Genomic DNA, 23,296 nt, shown 5'->3' on the forward strand with positions numbered 1-23,296 from the left:
ATAGCTAGCAACTATGTCTCTGATTGAGCTCTTTCCTAACTTGTACAGCAAAAGGTAAACTTTTCACAGACGTGCCTGAATAGGTTATGCGTCTAACAGACGTAATGATGTGTTAAAACAAACAAAAATGATAACTTATTAAAATATCAAGATGGCAGGAATAGGTAGCCCAGTAATTTAAGCAATCCGTCTAAGAGAATAGGATATTTTCTAGGCCATAAAAAAACTTAGATACTATCCGGACAAAAATATGACAGAAATACGACAAATTGGTTATGTACACATGATATAGATTGGAATTGACGAATAGCCAAGGCTAATTTAAACCTAAAAAATCGCCATTTACAATTCTCACACAATGTTTTAAAATTGCATTGATGTCAGCTGTATGCCCTACTTCAATTATGTACATTCTTTAAGGTTTAAATTACCAGCAACCATAATGTCTCCGATTGTGCTCTTTCCTAACTTGTACAACGAAAGATTGTGAACTATTCAAAAACGAACCTGAATAGGCTGTTTAATTAATTGATATAATGATCTGTTGAAACAAACAAAAGACGGATTGTTGAGATATTTAGATGGAGGGATCAAATAGTTCAGATATTCAAGCAGGTCGCGTAAGTTTTAAGTTGAGGAGTTTGATTTTTTCTCTCCATTTTTTATCTGAAATTCATAATAAAACCATCAAAAATTCAGTAGCGATTGAGAATAAAAACATCTACATTATTTGATTGATATATCACTTAAAGTTCAGTAGACTCAAATTTATTCATCGCTTACTGTGGATCTGATTTCGTATTCTTAATAACATGGCCAGGAATGAATTGAACTGTCAAGTCCATTCATTGATGGAATATGACATTCTGTTGATAAAACAATGTCTAATTGTCTTAGTATTGTTTATTTTAATCTTCCCATTGATGTTTAGAACTGCAACTGGTCAGTCTCTTATTGGCATTTGTGCATCCTATGCGGATTGCCTCGATATAGCCTTAATTTCTAAACATCAATGGTAAGATTCAACAAACAATACTAAGTGAATTTAAACTTGACCCCATTGTACAAGCAAGTGACTAACAAATCTCAGTATTTGAGTGGATAACGCGATGGCGTTTGAAGCGAAAGGTACTGGGTCCGACAATGTGTTGTCCCAGAGTGAACATCAACTCTGAGATACAGGTACATCCAGCTGACGAGTCCCAAATAGGACGAGACGCGCGTCCTGGATTCCATTGCTAGCCACTAACCATCTTTGCTTACAATGTTTGGTTGTATACAAATGATTATATGTTTACCGGTGTTTATTCAGTTTAAAAATTTTTAAGTGATGATATGTAACTAATCTTTACAAAGTAGAAGGGTGTTAAAATAAATTATCACTTGATGAATATAAAGACGATAACGGAACGATTATCAATATGATAAAATTTCCCATGATCGCAATGAATATTGGAACCATTATAAAATGAGGGATCAGGGTATCTCACTTTTAAACTCATAGAAACATTTTCTAATACAAATGATTCATTCAAGCTGTTTCATTTGTGTTTGTGTATACTTATGAATGATTGTTGTGATGGTTTTTGACATTTTTCAATGTTACCAAATTACGTTCAGTTTTACATGATGATACAAAGTAATCCTAGAGATTAGTTTAAAGTGAGCATGATCTACTTGGTCCATATAACTAGCTCCATATTAGCACTTAAGCTGACAGATACATAGTAATGCTTTTGTTACTGATGTAGAGCCTATCTATGATTGTTTAGCTTCAGTAAATGAAATAGTCAGAAGGAACTATTTGATTTTGCTATAAACAGTCCTTGTCTTATCAAATCTAATTTAACTTTTATTTCTATTTCTTCTTTTCTGTTTTTATTTGCAAAAAAACAAAGGGAAAGAATTTTGTTAACATTCAATCCTATAATCTATCCTTCAGTGGAATTTTTAAAATCTTTACCAACATCATGTCCTATTATTATTACAGAAGAAATTATACATTCTATATCACAACTTTCTATACAAGCTTATCGTTTTAAAACATTTGAACATGAATTAATAAGTCATGCAAATTTAAGATTAAGTGAAATTGGTATGCTTCATGAAGGTGTATTAGATAATTTAAAGAAGTTTGATAAAGAAAAAGATTTCGATATTCTTCAATTTATTCAATCTACTATAAAACTTAATTTATCCATTGATGATTATGTCGATGATGATGATGATGACGACGACGATGATGATGACCAAGAGGTACAAGAAGAAGAGGATAGTAATGAAGTCAAAGATAAATTAGATGAAATTACTATAGATAAAGGAAGTGATCAAGAGTTTATTGAAACTGATCATGCAGATAAAGCATCTTACTTACGTACATCAAAAGGTGTTAATAATGAACAAACTGATGATAACAATGTTTACACATCGAAATATTCAAAACTATTAGATTATATTAATAAGAAATGGCAACATTTAAAACTACTGATCAATTCACATCATGACAGATTTGAATTAGCTGCATCTTTATCAAAATTTCATACATTATGTCAAACTACAAATGAATGGATAATACATAAAAGAGAATTACTTATTTCAACGGATGATTTAGGTACAGATTTAAATAGTGTTATGCAATTACAAAGAAGATTATTAGGTTGGGAAAAAGATTTTATTGCATTACAAAATGAAATACAAAATCTTAATATAGAAAGTGAAAGATTATTAAAAGCTCTTATAGAAGAAGCACCTAAAAGAAGAGATTTATATCTTATCTCTGGTGAATTATATGCTACAAAAGAAGTGAATCAATTAAGATTAAATTTAAATCATGAATGGGAATTATTACAAGTAGAATTAAGAAATCGTCATGATAAATTATTAGCTTCAGCTGAATTACAACAATTTTTTCAGGTGATCAATCTATTTTGTCCATTTTTTAAAAGAATATTATATGATTGTTTTCTTTTTTTAAATCTATGCAAGAATCCTCACCAGTACGCATTCACGATCCCGTATCGCGAGATTCGAACTCAAGACCTATCAGTCTCGCGCGCGAGCGCTTAAACACTAGACCACTGAGCCGGTTGGCATACAACGGTGTTTAATGTCTAACTTCAACCAATCCACAAAATTGAACAACCATTCATCAATGTCATTAGTGAGTTGTTATCTCTCAACAGATCTGGCCGTCCAGTGCTTTCAGGTTTTCCATGGTGGTTTAGCTTCAATGAACTCATGATTTCAACTATATAAAATTACTAAAATCTCCACAAAACCCACTTCTGACTATGCAAGAATATTCAAAAAATGATAACCTTTTACTTTTACATGAAAGATTGTATATTCATAGTAGTTATATCTCGAACTTAGATTCTTAGTATGTCGCGTAATACTAGAGCACTCGAACGCTAGAACTCTTCCAAGTCGCAAATTGAGAAGACAGAAGATTAGTAAGTAGGAATGTTATTCCAAACACTGTCAAATATGGTACAAAAATCTCATGTATTTGTAGCTTTTGGCTGAAAGTAGATCATCATTTCGGACAGCCAATAGGCACATATGGGGGCTTTCTTATTCATCCAATAGAGGAACTACACTTAGACATTCTAGGATGTTCCTCTAGCGGTGATTGTTTAGAATGTGTTCGACTCTTTCTGGGCTTCATCAAGCTTCCTTGAGTTTGTCGACGAGCCATCCTTACACTATTGAATAAATAAGATGCCTTGTACTGTTTTCAACGTATCATTTCTCTCACTTCAAACGAGGTAAATACAAATTCAAGTGTAGATAATTTTTTTAAGAAATCAATCACTTAATAGATAATAAGTTTACAAATGCATTTAATTGAAAAGTTATAATTTTTACCTAAATTATCATTGAATATTCAGGAGATAAGTTCCGTTTTGTGTTCTCAATTTGTTTCCAAGCAGGGTATGTTTGATATATGAAACACTTTTGTGATCTTAATTGACTTTTAGAAAGTCTTGTATTTAGTAGATGTTGTAAGTGTTTATAGATCATTTTCATCGTTGAATGAAATTCTTAAAATTTTCAGAAAAATTCAAATATGAGATCGTTTACGACTTGATGATATGGGCTTCAAGGAATTGATAATTTCAAAGCTATAGTCGACTGATAACTTGAATGTTTTTGAATGTTCTCCAAGAAAACTCTATGCTGATTTATTTTGGAGAGAAATGGTTAGCTGTTTTCTCTTTGATCAAGTAGTTAATCTCTTCAGAAATCATTTTATTTTTAGGATCTTGATAGGTAAAGTTAAAAGTAGTTTAGAAATAAATTGTTAGTAAAACAGGTTTAATTAGCTACCAATATATGAAATAAATCTAAACGTTAAAATTTCCTTAAAAGTCTTAATCGCAGTTAAATTATGCAATTTTATAGTTGAAATCATAATTTAATTGAAGCTAGATCACCATGGAGAACCTGAAAGTACATGGACGGCCGTTTCGTCTTAGTATGGGTCTCCCTGGAAGTGCATATACACAATCCCGCCTCATGAGATTCGAACCCAGGACCTGTCAGTCTCTTGCTCAAACGCTTTCTATAATTTCTCAATTCATTTCTCTGCTTTATGTCTAGGGAATATTAAATGTTTTTAGAAGTGATAATCGTAATATATACATAAACTAACTGAAATATAATTACAATGTAAACGAAAGTACTCAGTTTTTAATTTCTGTTTACTTTATATCTGTATGTAAAACTGTTCAATGTTGTAAATTCACTTGATATTATTTATTTTGAATCTTCCCATTAATGTTTAGGACTAGAATTGATTAGTCTCTTATATTGCTTGTGAATTAAGGCTGTATGGAGGCAATATGCACACTACGAACATATGTCAATAACAGACTGATGAATTGCAATCCTAAACATCAATGAGAATATGCAAACAAATAAATCCAAGTGAATTTAAAACTTCACCCCATTGCACAAGCAAATGACTATCAGGACTCAGTAGCTGGATGGATAACGCGATGGCGTATGAAGCGAACGATACTGGGTTCGAGTCCTAGAGTGAACATCAACTCTCGGATGTAGGTACATCCAGTTGACGAGTCTGGAATAGGATGAAACGCGCGTCCTGGATTCCACTGCTAGCCTGTATCCAACTTTGCTTAAAATGCTTGTTCAATTTTGTATTAGAGTTAATTATCGTTGCATAATTTAAAGATTATATTAGATACACATATTACTAAATTAAGTAATATTAATGTTAGATATAACAATTAATAGATAGCGGAATTCATGTTCAATTGTATTCATGGTAATATTACATAAACAAAATGATTAATAATTCTTTCTTTTTATTTAGGGTTTAGATGATAATCAATTATGGTTACATAATATTGAAATACGTGTAGCAACACATCAATTAGCACAATCTGTAGAAGAAGCTAAATTAGAAATTGATATACATAATGAATTAATTGAACAAATTTTAACACGTAAAGATGAATATAATGATTTAATAAATTATGGACGATGTATTACAGCTGGTGAAACAGATTTACATTATATACAACTTGATCAACGTTTAGATAGATTAGAAAATGGTTGGATAGAATTAATGCAAATGTGGACATATCAACAAAAAGTTTTACAACAAAATTTAAACTTTCAGGTGGGTTGACAAAAAAAAACCAAAAAAAAAACAAACTAAACTTCATTATAAACCATTTGTTATATGTAAACAATATGGACAATTTTTAATGAGGTAATATCTGTTTCAATAATTAATCAGTAACTGTTTGAATATTATGATTTTGTGATTTCTATACAAAACATCATTACTTACTTACGCCTCTTATCCCTAATAGAGCATAGGCCAACCACCAGCATTCTCCGTCCAGCCCCGTCCTTCACAACCATTTCCAGTTCTTTCCAGTTGTTATTCATCCTTTTCATATCTGTTTCTATTTCCCGGTGTAATGTGTTCTTTGGTCTTCCTCTTCTCTTTTGACCTTCAGGATTCCATGTGAGGGTTTGCCTTGTGAAGCAGTTGGGTGATTTTCTCAATGTGTGTTTCTTGCAAGCATAATTGTTTTTTTTTCATTCTTGTTATTATCTCAATTACTTTCATTTTCCTTTTTTCTTCACTTCACTTTAATCTGCTTAATCTTCTGCTTGTATATATTTCTCTTCAAGTTGATGTTGTATACTGCTTGTGTCTGTCAACATAAGCAGCATACACTACAGTATCAGTTATTATCATTATCTAAGAAGTATCGCAAGCTTTATATGTATTGGAGTTTTACAAAACATTAGTCTAATTAAAAGAAATTGTGATCATTGATCTGGAACTCTGAATAGCAATGGTTTTTCAAAGTATAACTTCTATGTACATAAACTGAAGTATTATATGCTAGCTTATTGTAACCACATACTTACCAATTGTAAGGAGTTCCTACTTAAGTATGAGTTAATCAATTGTCATCTATTTCTTTACAACCATACCGACATTTAATGATTGTTATTTATTAGTTCTGTTCTCCATAATCCACTCAGTATTATGATAAATTATTGTGTTAAGATTCCACATTTTACTGTATTAAAATACACATCAGAACTAAGAAAATAAGGTTAAGCGTTCGCGTACGAGACTGATTGGTCCTGGGTCCCAATGTCGTAAGACGAGATCGTGGATGCACACTGGTGAGGAGTCCCATACTACGACGAAACGACCTATCAGTGCTTCCAGGTTTTCAATGGTGGTCTAACGTCAATCGGTTCATGATCTCAATCAAAAAAGAAAGAAAATAAAGTTAGATAGACTGTACTAAAAATTATACTATATTTTTATGCGTTGTGTTGATTCAGTATTTTATAGATTAGAACAGGCAATCAACTCACATAAATTACATAAAAGAAAAAAGTAAACGGTACTTTTAAACATGAAGTTGTAAGTAGATGTAATCGCTTTGAGTGTTTGCAAAAAAGCACTATCGATGAAAAAGTAGTCATCTGATTTAAACTATCATATTATTGTACAGCAGATATATATATATATATATTTTATTAAAATCTAAAAACTATGCTGTGAAATGTCAATCAACTGTCTCAAATATGATCGTTCCATCTGCAAATATCAGTCAATCGTCTCAGACTTTATTGCTCCTGCTTTTCTATATCCATTGCTTCCTGTTCCCGTTCTTTCCTTCCCGATCTTCTCTTGCCAGATATTCTATTTCTGACTATCGCTATATACTACTTATGTCGATATAAGTGACACAAGCCACAGTATGTCTATCATTATTAAATAAATCATATTTTAAGTCAAGTAGTTTACTAACGTAAATCCTAAATATCAGTGAAAATTAATCAATCGTAACATTAGTTTCTATGTTCAGTAATATTCATTTTTTCTGTTTATTGATTTAAAAGAATAACAGTGACTAGTCACTGATTTATATATTAAATGTTCTGGTATTAGAGCTGTAACGCTTAAAGAAAAGCTTGATGAGAGATGTGACAAGTCTCAATACCCTTTTTGTTGATTGATTTATGATAGTTTATTTTATGACTTTTTAACTTTTGAGAGCATCTTCAAGGTAAAGCAGAATGAAACATGCCTTTTATGACTTTCGATACAGAAAATTGGTTCAATGTGAAGCAGGGCCTTTTACATAGATGTTTGTTAGTATTTGGGTCTTTACGAACCAGGAAACATTGGAAAACTGTTTTCTCTACGTCTTAAAATTACTCACTATTTCATACTTATGACTTTATTAACCGTCAAATTCAAGACATTCAGGCCTTGATATCAGTGTGTCAAATATAGACCAACAAGTGAGTACACCTTTTCAGTTTCCGCCAATTCTTGATTCAGTACGATAGTCATCCAATTTCGTCGATTATGACTATCTAATCGTTTAAAAAGGTTAAATGATAAAAAAAATGATGGATTACTTTTCATCAGAAAGGTTAATTATGAAAATGATGTTTTTAAAATGAAAACTTTTCAATGTTCTTCCTTTCGTCACTTTTTTTTCTTTATAAAACAGATATTTTTACGTGATGCACATTCATTTGAAACTTTGTTGTCAACACAAGAAAGTAAACTAATGAATTATCAATTGATAGTAAGTAGTTAAATTAACTGACAATTTGATTTGTTATCATTTTTTATTATTAGTTACTATTTTGGTAGGTTGATATTAAGTGTTTTGAACAAAATACAACATTGTAAAGCTATTGATTACAAGGTATTTTCCTTCCTTTTTGCAATAGCCAAGTGTGAATTCACTTGGTGTTGTTTGCTTGTATCTTGACATTGTTGTTATGGACTGCAATTGATCAATCACTTGTTGGCATATGTGCATGCTGTGTGAATTGCTTCGATATTACCTTAATTCACAAGCATTATAAGGAGAGATGGATAGTGGCTAACAGTTGAATGGAGGACGCGCGTTTCGTTCTATCTGAGACTCGTCAGCTGGGTGTACCTGCATTTCAGAGTTGACTATCATTCCGGTACTCAGTAGCTAAATGGATAAACGATGGCGTTTGGAAGAAAGGGTACTAATTTCGAGTCCAAGAGTGAACACCACATATGAGATGCAGGCACATCTAGCTGACGAGTCCTAAATAGGGCGAAACGCGCGTCCTGGCATTCACTGCTACCTACTATCCGTCTTTGCTTAGTATCTAAGTGTTTCATTATCAATAATATCATCGTCAAAGCAAAATTGGAAAATTTAGTGTTATGTGTAGTTTCAGGTAATTTGGAACAATATTAACAATGATTCTCTTTAGTTCAAATTAGGAAATAAAATTCATATTGATAGCTGACAAAATAAAAATTACTCTTTATTAAGTAAAAATTAAGCGGAAAAAAGCATCGAAACATTCTCGGAAAGTCTGTGAACATATGAATAATACATAAATCATCGAGCCGATGCGAATGGTAAGTAGATGAACAGGTATTCATCTTACTTATAGATGTATAGATGGAATTGACTGGAAACGTTTCCTATGATTTTGAAACACTGAAGTCATTTTTAAGCCTGAAAAATGTATGTAATAATAGCCAAATAAGAAGGATTAATTATCTGTCCGGTAGAGGTAAATATTTGATAGGCCCTTTATGTTGTATGGGCAAGCTTCAAATTTCACATGTATTAATTCGTTTTTCGGGTCCAAATCATACAGGTTATAATAGAATAAATAAATTTCTGTTTGACTTTTATTCAGACACAGTGGGAATAGCCAAAGTTATAGAGAAAGATCTCTTAAATCTAGATCATGACTTATAACTTTCCCTAGAAAATTGTAAGTATCTACTTCTTGAATGAACTGATGAGCCGTTGAAGATACTTAAAATTTAAATCAGATTATTACATTAGAATGAAATTATTTTCCCACTATTAATAATGTCACCATTTTTGGGAGGTTAAACTCATTATTGGGAATTGTCAAGGTGACTGAAAAATTAAATACCTAACGGTTAAGAAGGTGGACGATCTATAAAAGCTTTAGATATCACAAATATTATAAGAATTAGATCAAATGAATGATTTGAGATGACAATTTTTTACTATCAGGAAGGGGTTTTGTGAATAGTTTATTAATTTAATAATTAAGTTCAAGAATCAGTTGAACTTAGACCAACATGAAAAACCTAGAAGCACTTGGATGGCTGTTTCGTCCTGGTAGGGGACTCCTCAGCAATGCGCATCCCGCCTCGCGAGATTCGAACCAAGGATATACAAGTCTTGCGTGTGAGCACCTAATCTATAGACCACTGAGCCTGCCAGCATCCAACGGTATTAATGTCTAGCCTCAACCAACCTACGAAATCAGCCATCGTCCACCATTGTCTTCAATGAGTTGCTATTTCACAACAGACCCGGTTGAACTTCACTGGTCACTGCTTCTCACTAGAACTCCAAGAAATATTTTTTGATGCCGGTCACTAGTGAACATCTGATGATTATTTTCGGAAAGGGGTTTTGCGGATATTATCGTAATTCAATGGTTGACTTGATGAGTCAATTTTTTAGTTAGTATTTTATAGAATATCAACTTCAAAGTGGTGAGTGAGTGAATATGAATGTCTGTTAGATTTGTAGATATTATAACAGGATTAAGATCTAAATTATTAGGTAACAAATAAGAATTATGACTGACAGCTAATTTTAAAACTCCTTTCTTCTTTTTTGATGATCCATCATTTGCATGCGTTCGTACTTAATAGCTGATATTGTCACTTAAAAATGGATCCTAGTTCATGTGATTTGAAATATAATTACATTTAATGTCACTGCAATAATATAGTAACATGCTGATGTCTAGTAGGCCCTTCTGGAAAAAAACGCTACATCGAAGTAGGGCACAACTATCGGGGATCAATAGATGTTTTTGCATTGCTTACGCAGCATCATTATATCTTTATTTCTTTTCTGTATTTTTTTGGGCATATCTTTCTTTCTTTTTGAACCAATAATAATTGTGCAACGGTTCTTTGTAGTCTTCTTAATCATTTGTGGATAGAGGTAGAGTGGGTGATTAGGCCGATCTCCACCACCCGGGTTACCGCTCACGTTAGTTGATGGAAACAGTTCCACTACCCAGGAGGCACGACGAGGACATGAGAGCCGGGTTTCACCTCCCAATAAAAATCATAATCAAAGTTATTTATCGGTGAAATATGACACTGATCAAAAACGTTAAATTAAGAATATCTTATCACTTTTCAATTTCAAATTCTTATTTATTTATTTATTTAAAAACATAAACATTCGTACAAGGAGACACCAAGTAAATATGCGCCATATGAATCATTCGATTTATATGAGGGCTGGAATACTGCCCAGGTTCGTAAACTGAGGCAGATGGTTTTCTTAAAGACCCAGTTTCTGTGTCTCTGACCCATATGTCTAGTCCACAAGGCAGTGAAGCAATGTTAGGAGACGCAGTTCCATGGAAGCCTGTGACCAACAATAGGTTCATACGCCATTTGTTTCCTCAGGATCCTGGAGTCCATGTGCATCGTCGGTTTGGAATCAGGGTTTTCCAACTCCCCTAGGTGGACTCACCGTGTCTACTCACCCAGTTAAAGCACCAAACATTCGCTTTTCGTCCTCAAAAATTTGCAAACAACACCCTCACCGCGAGAAGACTGTGAGTAGGACTACCGTGACAGTGATTGTATGCGCATGGATATTTGAAAGCATTCCGAGAGGAAAAGCTGACTCTCCTTACTCTCAGCAGTACAAAGGCATTTAGGGGCTTCTCAACAATTACAAAACTTTTGTTGAAAAACAGAAGAAATATTTGCATAGTTTGTCATTATTTTTTTTAAAATTATGAATGGTGAACCAAAATAATTCCACTTCATACATACAATATATACTTCTAATATTCATATTCGATATATAATGTAAACACACATATAAGAAAAACAATTTTAAGTGACCATGGTTACAAAATAGATATAAAGTATGAAAGATTTTACGTCATTGATATGGTAAAGCATAAGAAATTAATAAACAATATACAAATCAAACAGATTTTTTTTTAAAAAAAAGGAGGAATATTTGAAAAGAACAGTTGTAACCTACTAGCACATATTACATCACTACAATTTTTTTTTAAAATTTTATTCAATTTCAATGACATGCTTTAAGAAAAAAAGAAAGAAAAGAAAAACAATTTTAGGATCATAATTGAAAGTGACATCTGTTTTACTTTTTCCTCTTTTTTCTTTTCTTTTTTTGTTGTTGCTTAGACTTTACAGTAAAAAAAAAATAAGATAAACTAACTAGTTTCTTTTTTTTTTGTCTCGGTATAAACTAATATGAATGAATAGATTTTGTATCATATTACAGTGAGAGAAAAAAAGAAAGCCTAAAGATGGAGAACAAAAAAGAAGGGAAAGATAGACAGAATATATATATTATGTTGATTTCAGTTAATTGGTTTCAAAAAACAAAAGAAAACTGAAACTTCATTCATTGGCTTTTTTAGTGACAACAGATAGGTGTTGTTTTTTAATATATATAGAGAGAGAGATTCAATTGATATCATGAATAGATGAATGTTAGACCACCATTGAAAACCTGGATTCAGCGGATGACATCCACATTATAACCGTTGGATGCTGGTTTAGTGGTCTAAAAGTTAAGTGTTCGCCTATGAGACTGATAGGTCCTGAGTTGGAGTCCCGTGTGTTGGATCATGGATGCTTACTGCTGAGGAGTCTTAAACTCGGACGAAACGCCCGTCTAGTGCACCCAAGTTTTTAATAGTGGTCTAAAATTCATCCATTTATGATATTAATTGAAACTCAATAATCTGCACAACCCCTATACTGATATATAGAGATCATGGATATAGATCTTGTGGAATAATACGATTCTAAGATTCGATTTGAAACGAAAAAGTTTTCAGGAAACAAGATTCAGACTAGTTATTATTTGATACCTAATAAATATTATCTAATTACAAGCATTAAGTCAGATGTCTTAAATTCGTCAAGTGTTGTATGAAGCTATCACGAAAAGTGAGAAAAAAGAAGTATTTTAGGCCTGAATATTTCAATCCTTACTATATATAATTATGTCTCAGAAATAGATATAAAAACAGAACTATTTTAAGGTATCTGGAAATGTATTAAAATGTGTATCCAATTTAAAAACATCAACGAAGTACCAGATACGTGTAATACGTCAAAAAGGGATAGAATACTTGTGAACAATTTGTAGACTGAAATCCAAGTAAGTTCAACCATCTGATAGGAGCATTGTCAAGAATTAATCAAAAGCCAAAATTGTCAAAAATGAGGAAAGTATGGATTAATGCCTAGGAAAAGTTGAGGAGATCTACTAAATGCATATAAGGACCATTTTATTTGAAACCAGTTTATGTTATGGATTGTTTTCACTTTGAGAAATATTACAAGCCAAGAAGAATCAAATTGATATTTTTTCTGATCATAGGAACTCTATAAATGGAACTTCAGATAACCGGATAAAAATTAAATACCGAACTATGTATTAGAGTGACTGCGACATTTTTGAATATATTTGTAAGAAATATGTGACTGCTATTTTCAAGTCCAATTAGTTGATTAGTTGATGACGATTTAGGATCAAGACTTACAATTCTGACAAAACGTTAAATAACTAGTCGATAGCATGTAACAATTGTTTCAGAATCAACTACCTAATACAGTTATACTTGAGGTTCCTTATGATTCAAGTCACTTGGTGTTTATATCCCAAATTTTGACATAAAGGTAAATGCGTTTCGAACTTGCAGAACCTATTCGTTTCTTCAAATTTGCACAAATATCTTGTTAATTAGTTTTAATGAACTTCAGTTAGTATATCTTCAGCTTGAAGAAATACTTTATCCACTTAAAAAACAACTGAATATATCTATTGAGTTCTTAACAAACTCTAATAATTTGGGTAATTATTGTATGCATACAAATGGATAAGTTTGTAAGCTAGCTCATTAATTTCGATTAGGAAGTCATTACTAGATCAGTGAGACAACATCACCAATCGTAATAGATAATCGTAGGACATTGTAGCTATTTCTTTGAGATTAGAAATGTAAACTACCGAATGTCAACTCAAGGTTCTCAAACTTAAGCCCTCGTTCTGAATAATCATCTGATGTTCATTACTTCTAACTCTTGTAAAGTTTATATTTGCATACTAATGATGAGTCTTGAATAACGATAAAACTGCTTTATAGTATCTATGGAAACTCAATAATGAATATCAACAAATATCTATGATATGAAACTTCAAATTCAATGATTTCTGAATTATTCTATAATCATAAATTAAATTTTTTTAACTTGTGGCCGAGTGGATACCCTGTTAACATATGATGTGATAAGACCGCAAATTAGAGAGCAGCGAATTACCGATCGAACCAAATGACACACAAAACCATACGAGCAGCCTAAAGTACTGGTCGGTCCTGCTTCTGCCTAGCCCAGCCAGTTATGTCCAGAACAATCTCTGAAATATGAGTTATATATTCACTTCAACATACTAAGTTTATATACCAATCAAACTGATCACATCGTACCATAAAATAGAAAATAACATTTTGTACAAGATTCGGCCAAATGTGGCTGTGAATATGGGGAACTGTCATTTGTGGACTAGGGATAACTCAAGAATGGTAAATCGTACAGTAAGGCTTATAATAAGAGGGATATGAATATGAACAGTTTAGTTATTTAACAATTATACAATAAAAAAATATATGCATAATATTGGTTCATCAATAGATCCCAAAATGACTATTGATTACCCATATCTGAGCATAACATAAAATAAGATTCATATTTTATATATTCATAGATATTAAAAAAATGTGTTTTTTTTTTAATCATTTCAACTTGGTGACATTTATCATTCATCATATCGATTTAGTTAATGTTAAACTAGAAGAAAAACAAACAAACAACCAAACAACCAATTCAACTGTATCCCTTCCACTTTTTTTCTATAATAAAAAAAAGAAACTGATTTGAATATTTGAAAAATGTTACCAGCCATTAAATCATCATGTCTATCCATGTTTTTGGGTTTATATAGTTATGTTTGTTTTAAAAAAAAAAGTATTCCAATGTTAGATGAAACATTAAAACATAAAAACATAAGTGAAGTATACAGACATTAAGATTATTATTATTATTACTATTGCTATTATTACTATTACTACTGTTATTATTACTATTACAGTTATTACTGTCATTATTATTATTACTGTTACTATTATTATTATTACTAATACTGTTATTATTATTATTGTTGAATGTTTATTGAAGTGAAATTACATTTGTTTTTTTTGTTTTGTTTAAATTTATATAAATAACACTTGATTACTGTTTATTTAAACAATCACCAACATAAAAACGAGAAAGATTAAATTTCATTCCATAAAAGAAAAAATACAGATTTATTATTATTATTATTATATGGTGAATCAATGATTGTCTTCTATGCCATAATCACTAAGTTGATTAGTTAAGTTTTATTATTTGAAACATGAAGAAGAATATTCTTTTTTTGATAAATTCTATTCAATTTCTATAGAATGGACCAGGTTAAGGACAAAGTACATCATTTAAAACAATATGAACTGTTGAATTGTCAAACAAAATGGAATAAAATTGTCTATGTTGATATCATTTATATGAAATGTTAACTTGAATCAGCTTATTGGTTAAGTGAAAACATGTTAAATGATCCATGATCAGAATATAAATATAGGTCAGATAGGTGAGTGAGATAAATAATAATACAATTATCAGAAGGGATTTTTGTAGAGATTTCAGTAATGTTATAGTTCAAATCATGAGTCAATTGAAGCTAGACCACCATGGTAAACCTGGAAGCACTGGAATGACTGATAGGACTTGGGTTCGAATCTCGTGAGGCGGGATCGTGTATGCGCGCTGCTGAGGAGTCCCACAATAGGACGAAACGGCCTTCAAGCAGTGCATCCAGGTTTTCCATGTTGGTCTAACTTCAAATGACTCATGATTTCAACTATAAAATAGTACAATTACAATTCGATCAAGTGTTTAATGGAAGACTATAATCAGGTCGGACGAATATTAAGTAAATGGATCATGTATTGGGGAGATTATTAATCATGTTTAATCAATAATAATACAAAGATTTTTGAATAAAGATAACAAAGACGATTACATTTGACTACGAAAGGACGTAAGTACAATAGTCAAATTAAGTCATACAATAGCTTGAGGTTGGTCAGGGGATTAGAAGCGGTTGAAGATATTTCGTTTGTACGCATAGTTTCGGTTTCTTCATCCGGATGGCTACTGCTTCAGCCGTTTGAAGGACTTTGAGCCTGACAAACTTTGGCAAGAAATTACTAATCTGATAAACAATTGATAAAGATTAGTTTATGCTCGCACTATGATCTGTTTGCACTAAATGGGGCAGTATCGAGATGTCTACTTTCTTCACCAAACTTTTGCTTAGCTACACTGGGAGGTGTTTGTGAGCACTAAAATGTCAATTCCTAGAACTTCCACCAATAAAACATGAAGTCGAACTGATAAATACAAAATGAGTTGGTCAGTCTAGGTAATTCATTTTTTAGGTTTGGTGTCACTATTGGGCGCTTAGAAAACACTAATCATAGTTCTCCGGCGTTGAGAGATTTCTGGATTGTTTCCCGTAATTTCTGAGTTAATATTTCACTAGCCGCATAAACAGGAATTTCTTATTCACCGGTAGCATTTTGCCAATTCTCACCTTCGTGAACATATATTTAATTGTAAATTTCCTAGAGAATCCTTTTTCTCTAATAATGTTACACATGGTTTTTAGCTCTTCTTCAACTATATCCGTAGAACATATATTACGTATACGGTAACTAATAGTTTTGATCAGGTTTTGTTCGTACTGTAGTAGTACAAAGATAAGAAAATGTGTGTCCTGTTCTGTTCGGGTATTTTTCCTGTTTAAATTCCTTTTTAATGATTCATCAGCTCTCTTAGTTAAGAACACGTACAAAAAAGCTGTTCCACCATCACACACGTCTTCAATTTTAAACTCAATTGCTGGATGGGCATCATTAAACTGCCTAAGAACCTCTTGCTGTGATGTATTATCTTTGCAGAGGATGAACATATATCCATATATTTGGACAATAAAAAATGAAGTTTTGAATAATATTTTTGAACGGACCATTCTCCAGTTTGGCTAGAAAAATGACAGCTAGTAAAGGGCCCAATCGTGAGCCCATTGCAACACTATCAGTTTGTCTGTGTATTTGTCCGTTGAAATTGAAATTCATATTCATGATGCATTTCGGTAATAACTCTTTTACGACATTGATAGGAGCTGTAATTTCAATTTTATTCTCACTCAGTTGTTCACATATATATTCTACGGTCTCTATGGGTTGAACATTCGTGAACAATGATGTTACATCTAAAGACATAATCTTTAGTCCCAAAGTACTTTCATTTTTGATCTTGTCTGGAATACATTCTTAACATTATGTTTTACAAGTCTTTCATGGTGAGGTTTCAATATAGTTACCAAGCATATAGCTAGAGTATGATAAGGAGAGTTATACATATCTAACATTAGTTTTAGTGGGATCCCGGTTTTGTTTCCCTTTGGCAATCCATACAATCTTGGCAGATAGGTTCCCATTGCTCTGATCATTTCATATTAACCCAACAAGAAAATCTGTTGGTCCCTGAACGTCTTCGAAAATCTGGTTAGCACATTCTCTATCTTACTATCAAGATCTTTCTGATCAATTATTTTTGGAAATTTTAAGATGGTATCCATTTTTTAATCCATTAACCTTTTTCTCTTAACCTGGTCATTTTTCTGATTATTTGTATGGATATATAATTGTAGAACCTGAAGATAATTTAACGAAAAGAATATTTTGATTGATGTCATACCACCATTGAAAACCTGGAAACACTGGAAGACCGTTTCGTCTTAGTATGGGACTTCTCAGTAATCCGCATCCACGATCCCGCCCGCTGTTCGTGATCTCAACCAAAAATATAATAATCTTCATAACCCCCTACTGAAAAAATGTTCTTCGTTCAAATACTAGTCTTTTAATATGATCGGAATCTTTATATAATTAAAATATTTAAGTGTTCGTTAGAATGAAGAAGGTTGTTTTTGCCTAGTATTTTTATTTAACAACTAATAGAAGTATTTAGTCAACATTAAACATTTCCCTTAATTGGTAATATTATCTCAGTGTGAATAGTGACATTGTTTTGTGTAATAAAAATCAATAAATCATGAAATCGTTTCTGATCGAGACTTAGTAGCTTAGTGGATAACGCGATGGCGCTTGGAGCGAATGGTACTGGGTTGGAGTCCCAGAGTGAACATCAACTCTGAGATGTAGGTACATCCAGTTGACGAGTCCCAAATAGGACGAAACGCGCGTCAAACTGGATTCCACTACTAGCCACTATCCATCTTTGCTTACAATGCTTGTGACTTTAGGCAATATCGAGACAGTTCGCACAGGATGAACATGTGACAACAACAACAGACTGATAAATTGCAGTCCTAAATTAACAATGGGAAGATACAAGTAAACAACACTAAGTACATTTCTGATCAAATTTTTGTAATAACTTACTGTAATTTTCTCATTATTTTATCTTTTTTTTTTCTTTCATATTTCATCTAGAAACAAAAGAATATAACTGATATTATTACTTCATTAAAATCTCAAAATGAAATTGTACAATGTTTATTAAATGCTAATGATTCATTGAATAATTTATCTTATATCGGAAATCAATTAATTATAGATAAAATATATTCGATGGAAAAAATAAAAAATAAAATTTTTTTTATAGAAAACAGGTTAGTGATTGATGATTGATTTTTATTTTTCTAGATCATTTTTTTTTTAAATTTTCATGAGTTGAATCTATTTGCTACATTTATGGGTTGTAGTTTTATGTTTTTGACAATGTTTTCAATAGAAGCAAAGATGGATAGTGACTAGCAATGGAATCTAATTTGAAGCGCGTTCCGTCCTATGTGCGAATCGTCAGTTGGATATACCTGATTCTCAGAAATGATGTTCACTCTGGGAGGAACTTAAACCCAATACCGTTCGCTTCAAACTCCATCATGTTATCCACTTAGATACTGAGTCGTAATAGTCATTTGCTTGTGCGTTGGGGTGAAGTTTAAGTTTACTTGGTGTTGTTTAATTGTATCATCCCATTGTTATTTAGGACTGAAATTGATCAGTCTCTTGTTAGCATATGTGCATCCTGTGCGGACTGCCTTGATATTGCCTGAAGTCACGAAACTCGCGTCCTGCATTCTATTGCTAGCCACTATTCATCTTTGATTATAAAGCTTATGAATTAAGGCATTATCAAGGCATTCAGCAGAGGAAGCACATATGCTAATAAGAGACTAATCAATCGCAGTCCTAAACATCAATGGGAAGATTCAAAACAAACAATACCACGTGAATTTAATGTTTTCAATAATTATCTCAGTTACAGATTTATATTAGATTAACTAGAAATCCTGAAATCATATATGTTTGTCTAAATTAATCAACAATAGATATTAACTGTGATAAATGGGTGCAGCTGTATTTTTTAAGTAGCATGGTTAGTGTTAACAGAATAAAGACTGAGGTTTTTAACATTAATGGTCTGATAATATCAATGAATTCCATTGATCCGTTAAGTAGTGTCTCAACGCCAAGAGAGTTCTTTTTTGACAAGTGTCATTTAATGATTGTAATAATCATTACAATGGACAGATATTTTCTTAGTCACCGTGGAGGAGTTAGTCTGATTAATTATGTTTAAAATACTGGCCATTTTAACGGTTCGACTACTTTGTGTATCTTGGAAACTGCAAACGTAAGAAAACAAGGTAAATTTTAGGCTTAAATATGTATGTAAAAAAGTATAATGCAGGTGTATGAACATATAGCTACTTACCAACTGTTGTATATAGTTGTTTTTCTCTACCAGAAATCTGCATTTTGCTGTAGTGTCCTCACTGATACGTATATCATTAAAGTACATTAACATTTCAACACTGTCCATCATGCGGAAGATTCAGATAAACTATCATCTTACTTAATTACGCCTAATAACCCACTTGCAGGATTAAGGGCAGCCAAAAGCATTCTCTACCGAAATCTGTTCTGCATAATCCTTTCCAGTTCTTTCCAGTTGTTTTCATCCTTTCCGTCTCTTCTTCCAATACTCGATGCAGTGTGATCCTTGGTCATCCTCTCCTCTGTATTCCTTCAGTATTCCAAGTTAGAGATTGCCTCGTGATGCAGTTTGATGATATCCTCAATATATAACCTATTCACCTGCAAAGTCTTTTCCTAATTTCCTCTTCACTTAGAAGCTGGTTTGTTCCATCCCATAGTCGGCTGTTGCCGATGACAAACGATTAACGGACACTGAGTATCTTGAGCAGACAATCGTTTATAAATACTTGTTTATTTTTTATGAATGTTGTGGTAGTTTACCACGTTTCAGCTCCATACAGTAGAACTGTATCGACATTCGTATTGAAGATTTTGACCTTGATATTAGTTGACAGTTGTTTTGAGTTCCATATGTTCTTCAACTGTAGCAGTGCTTCACTTACTTTGTGAATCCTTGCCTTTACGTCTGCATCGGATCCTCCTTCTTCATCGATAATGCTGACCAGGTACGTTCTAGCTCACACATCATCCAGAGTTTATCCATTGGGTTGATGTTCTCCAAGTTGGATTTGAAGATGTTGATTTTTCCTTTGTGTATGTTGAGGTCTACTGATGCAGAGACTGCAGCTACACTGTTTGTTTTCATCTGCATTTTTGGTGTATATGAGATAGATGAGTTAGGTCATGCGCGAAGTCCATTTCATCTTCTTGCATCCAACCTGTCCATTGTATTCTATGTTTCACCTCAGATTTCGAGGTCTTCATAATCCAGTCAATCACCAGCAGAAAGAAAAATGAGGAGAGCATACAGCCCCATGTGCCTCCGAACCTCACTTCGAATCCATCTGTCAGCTGTTCTAAATGTACCAACTTGCAGTGTATTCCGTCGTATAAATTCCGTATGATATTAATGATCTTCAAAAATATATCATAGTGTCGAAGAAGTTCCCATAATGTTCTCTTATACAAACTGTCTAATGCTTTCTCAGTCAATGAAGTTGATGTAAAGTGACGAGTTCCACTCTATTGATTGTTCAACAAGGATCCTTAATGTCGCGATTCAATCTACACAAGACCCATTCGTGACCTATCCTTACAGAATGCGGTCCGTTGAGCTCAAAGTTGGTTGTCTATTGAGTCTTTCATCGGGTTCAGCCACACACTGCTGTAAACGTTTTCTGGTACCGATTGTAATGTGATGCTTCTAAAGTTTTCATACCTGCTCAAATCATCTTTAGTATCTTGATAAGGTGTCGTTCTTTTCAGTCTATCAGTGGTACTTGCTCTCTCTCTCCCAAATCTTCCTGAATAGAACATGGATCATCGTAGCAGTGACTTCCATGTTTGACTTCAGTGCTTCAGCCGGTATATTGTCAGATCTTGCTGCTTTTCTTCTCTTGGTCTGTCAGATGGTCATCCTGATTTGTTCTATCGTTGTTGGAGTGACATCTATAGGAAGGTCTGTTTGTGCTGCTTCGGTGTCCAGTGGAAGTGACATATTTCATAGTTCATGAAAACGTTCTACCCATCTGTTATTCTGTTCTTGAATCTCAGTAATTGTCTTACCTTCTTTATCCTTGATCGGTTTCTCTAGTTTACAATATTTCCCTACCAATTTCTTCGTTATGTTATGTACATTAATTGGTGTGCGAGGAAGTTGTATACTATGTTCGTTTTCGCCTAATGTTATGGTAGAAATTCTTTTATAAATAAATTTTTTAGGAGGAATTACGTTTTCTAAAGTGGATAGTTTAATTATGTCATTCGAGACATAATTACTTGAGATAGAAGTCAGGTAATCGGATTTCTTTACGAGTGACATTAAAAATTTTCGATTTCGAAAAAAGATTAACTACAGTGATACCAATTAACTAACCAACGTGAAAAATAATCAAGATAAATACACAGAAAACGACGGACAAATTTTCATAACAGCCAAGAAACTTTACTATTGGTAAAACGAACTGTTAGCAGTTTATAGGGAAATTCTAATAGTATTCTTCAATCCAACGTTTATGCTGACAATACTGTCTAAAAATATAGTGTTGTAGTATCGGTTTATATGTTAAGCCCATATGCTTTATTCTAGTTACTGGCCAAGCCAATTCGCCTGTCCATTATGAGTCATATTTTGATCTTGTTCATTATTCACTTATTAACCTTGACTATATTTTTATATGAGCGTATATGTGTATGCACACTTTGTATCTTATTCATCATATGTCTGTCATTCATTTTTGTCTGAGTATAAATATTGATTAATGTTTGCTCACAGCGAGTCGGCTTCTCCGCCATCTCCGATACGCACTATTTTCGTTCCGCTCTCATCTGTTCGCTTCATCACTCTGATTCCCTGGCCAGACCAATGAGTGTAGAAAATATATGTATTCTAAATTCATTCTCGTATTTGACTTATTTAACTCCGTTGTTCACCAACGCGGATTAAGTCATTTATTACATACGAGGATAGACAATACGTGTATTTTGACAACAAACAATCATTCATGCGAGCAAAAAGGAATTAGATTTAAGCTACCACAACAGTGTAATATTTGCGAATAAACCACAAATTCCAAAGAACCGAATTTTTCCATAATCATTCTACTGAATTACACCATCTCAAAGATTTGTTCACCTGAATTTCCATTAGTCGATCTCCTGATAGATTGCCTTGTTGACTCAAATGATGAATGTACTGTAGTTTTATTTGGTGAAGAGGATATTAAAACACATTATTCTAAACACCTCGAACAATAAAACAAGAGTGTTGGAGATAGGGGTTTTCATTCTCAAAAAAAAACGTTTGCCTCTAAAATCATCTTCATCAATGCCTAATCTAATTATACATTAAGAAATCGTCAAACACGCTAAGTTTTTGCAAATCTGGCTAATGGTTGCCTGTTTAAATCTTTACATCAATTCAAAAAGTTCCCTTGGTTTTTGAAATCGTGCGCCACCTATAGATTATGGTATACACACTACTATTACCTCGAATCCTTTGCTATGTGATTTGTTAATTTAATCTATATTTATATCAGATGATACATTTACTAAGACTAACTAAAAGTTGGAAGTTATTATTTATTTGAACACTAAGTGTTGTAAAGTTAAACAGGTTCATTTTATACATAGATGATTCATGACAGAAGTTAGAAGATGTTGTTCAGAGAAAAAATTTAAACCTAATAATGTCAGTGATAATTACTTTGTGAAGTAATGACTCAAGCATCTCATATGATCATACTATTCTTTCTATCATAAAGTTACCTTTAACTGATATAAGTTTTATTTACAAACTACTGTTTATACTATCAAATATTATGTGCGATAGTATACCTGCAAAATATATCACTTTTGTACTCCAGGCAGCCTGCTTGAATGTCTGGGCTACCTGTTCCTGATATCTAGATATTTCAACAAGTTATCTATTTCTGTTTGTTTTAATACATCATTATGGCTATTAATCGCAAAACCTATTCACGTGCATTTTTGAAGTGTACAACCTTTCGTTGTACAACTTACAATAGGCTCAATCAGAGACATCGTGGCTGCTGGCAAATATATCGAAAAAAAGTACATT

General features: G+C 32.6%; 1 protein-coding gene across 1 annotated transcript in view; it reads left to right on the forward strand.

Annotated features, from left to right (window-relative positions):
* The window catches only part of Smp_123740 (putative spectrin beta chain), a gene marked incomplete at both ends in the record, with an annotated part of 50,869 nt that overhangs the window by 15,717 nt on the left and 11,856 nt on the right, over positions 1-23,296 (forward strand). The window contains 5 exons of the mRNA XM_018797007.1: positions 1,899-2,095; positions 2,255-2,913; positions 5,339-5,647; positions 8,028-8,105; positions 11,753-11,760. Coding sequence (XP_018652092.1) covers positions 1,899-2,095; positions 2,255-2,913; positions 5,339-5,647; positions 8,028-8,105; positions 11,753-11,760 — 1,251 coding nt within the window. The remainder of the gene's footprint in view (positions 1-1,898; positions 2,096-2,254; positions 2,914-5,338; positions 5,648-8,027; positions 8,106-11,752; positions 11,761-23,296) is intronic.

Source organism: Schistosoma mansoni, chromosome 4 (assembly GCF_000237925.1).
Source record: "Schistosoma mansoni strain Puerto Rico chromosome 4, complete genome".
NCBI classification, from domain to species: domain Eukaryota; kingdom Metazoa; phylum Platyhelminthes; class Trematoda; order Strigeidida; family Schistosomatidae; genus Schistosoma; species Schistosoma mansoni.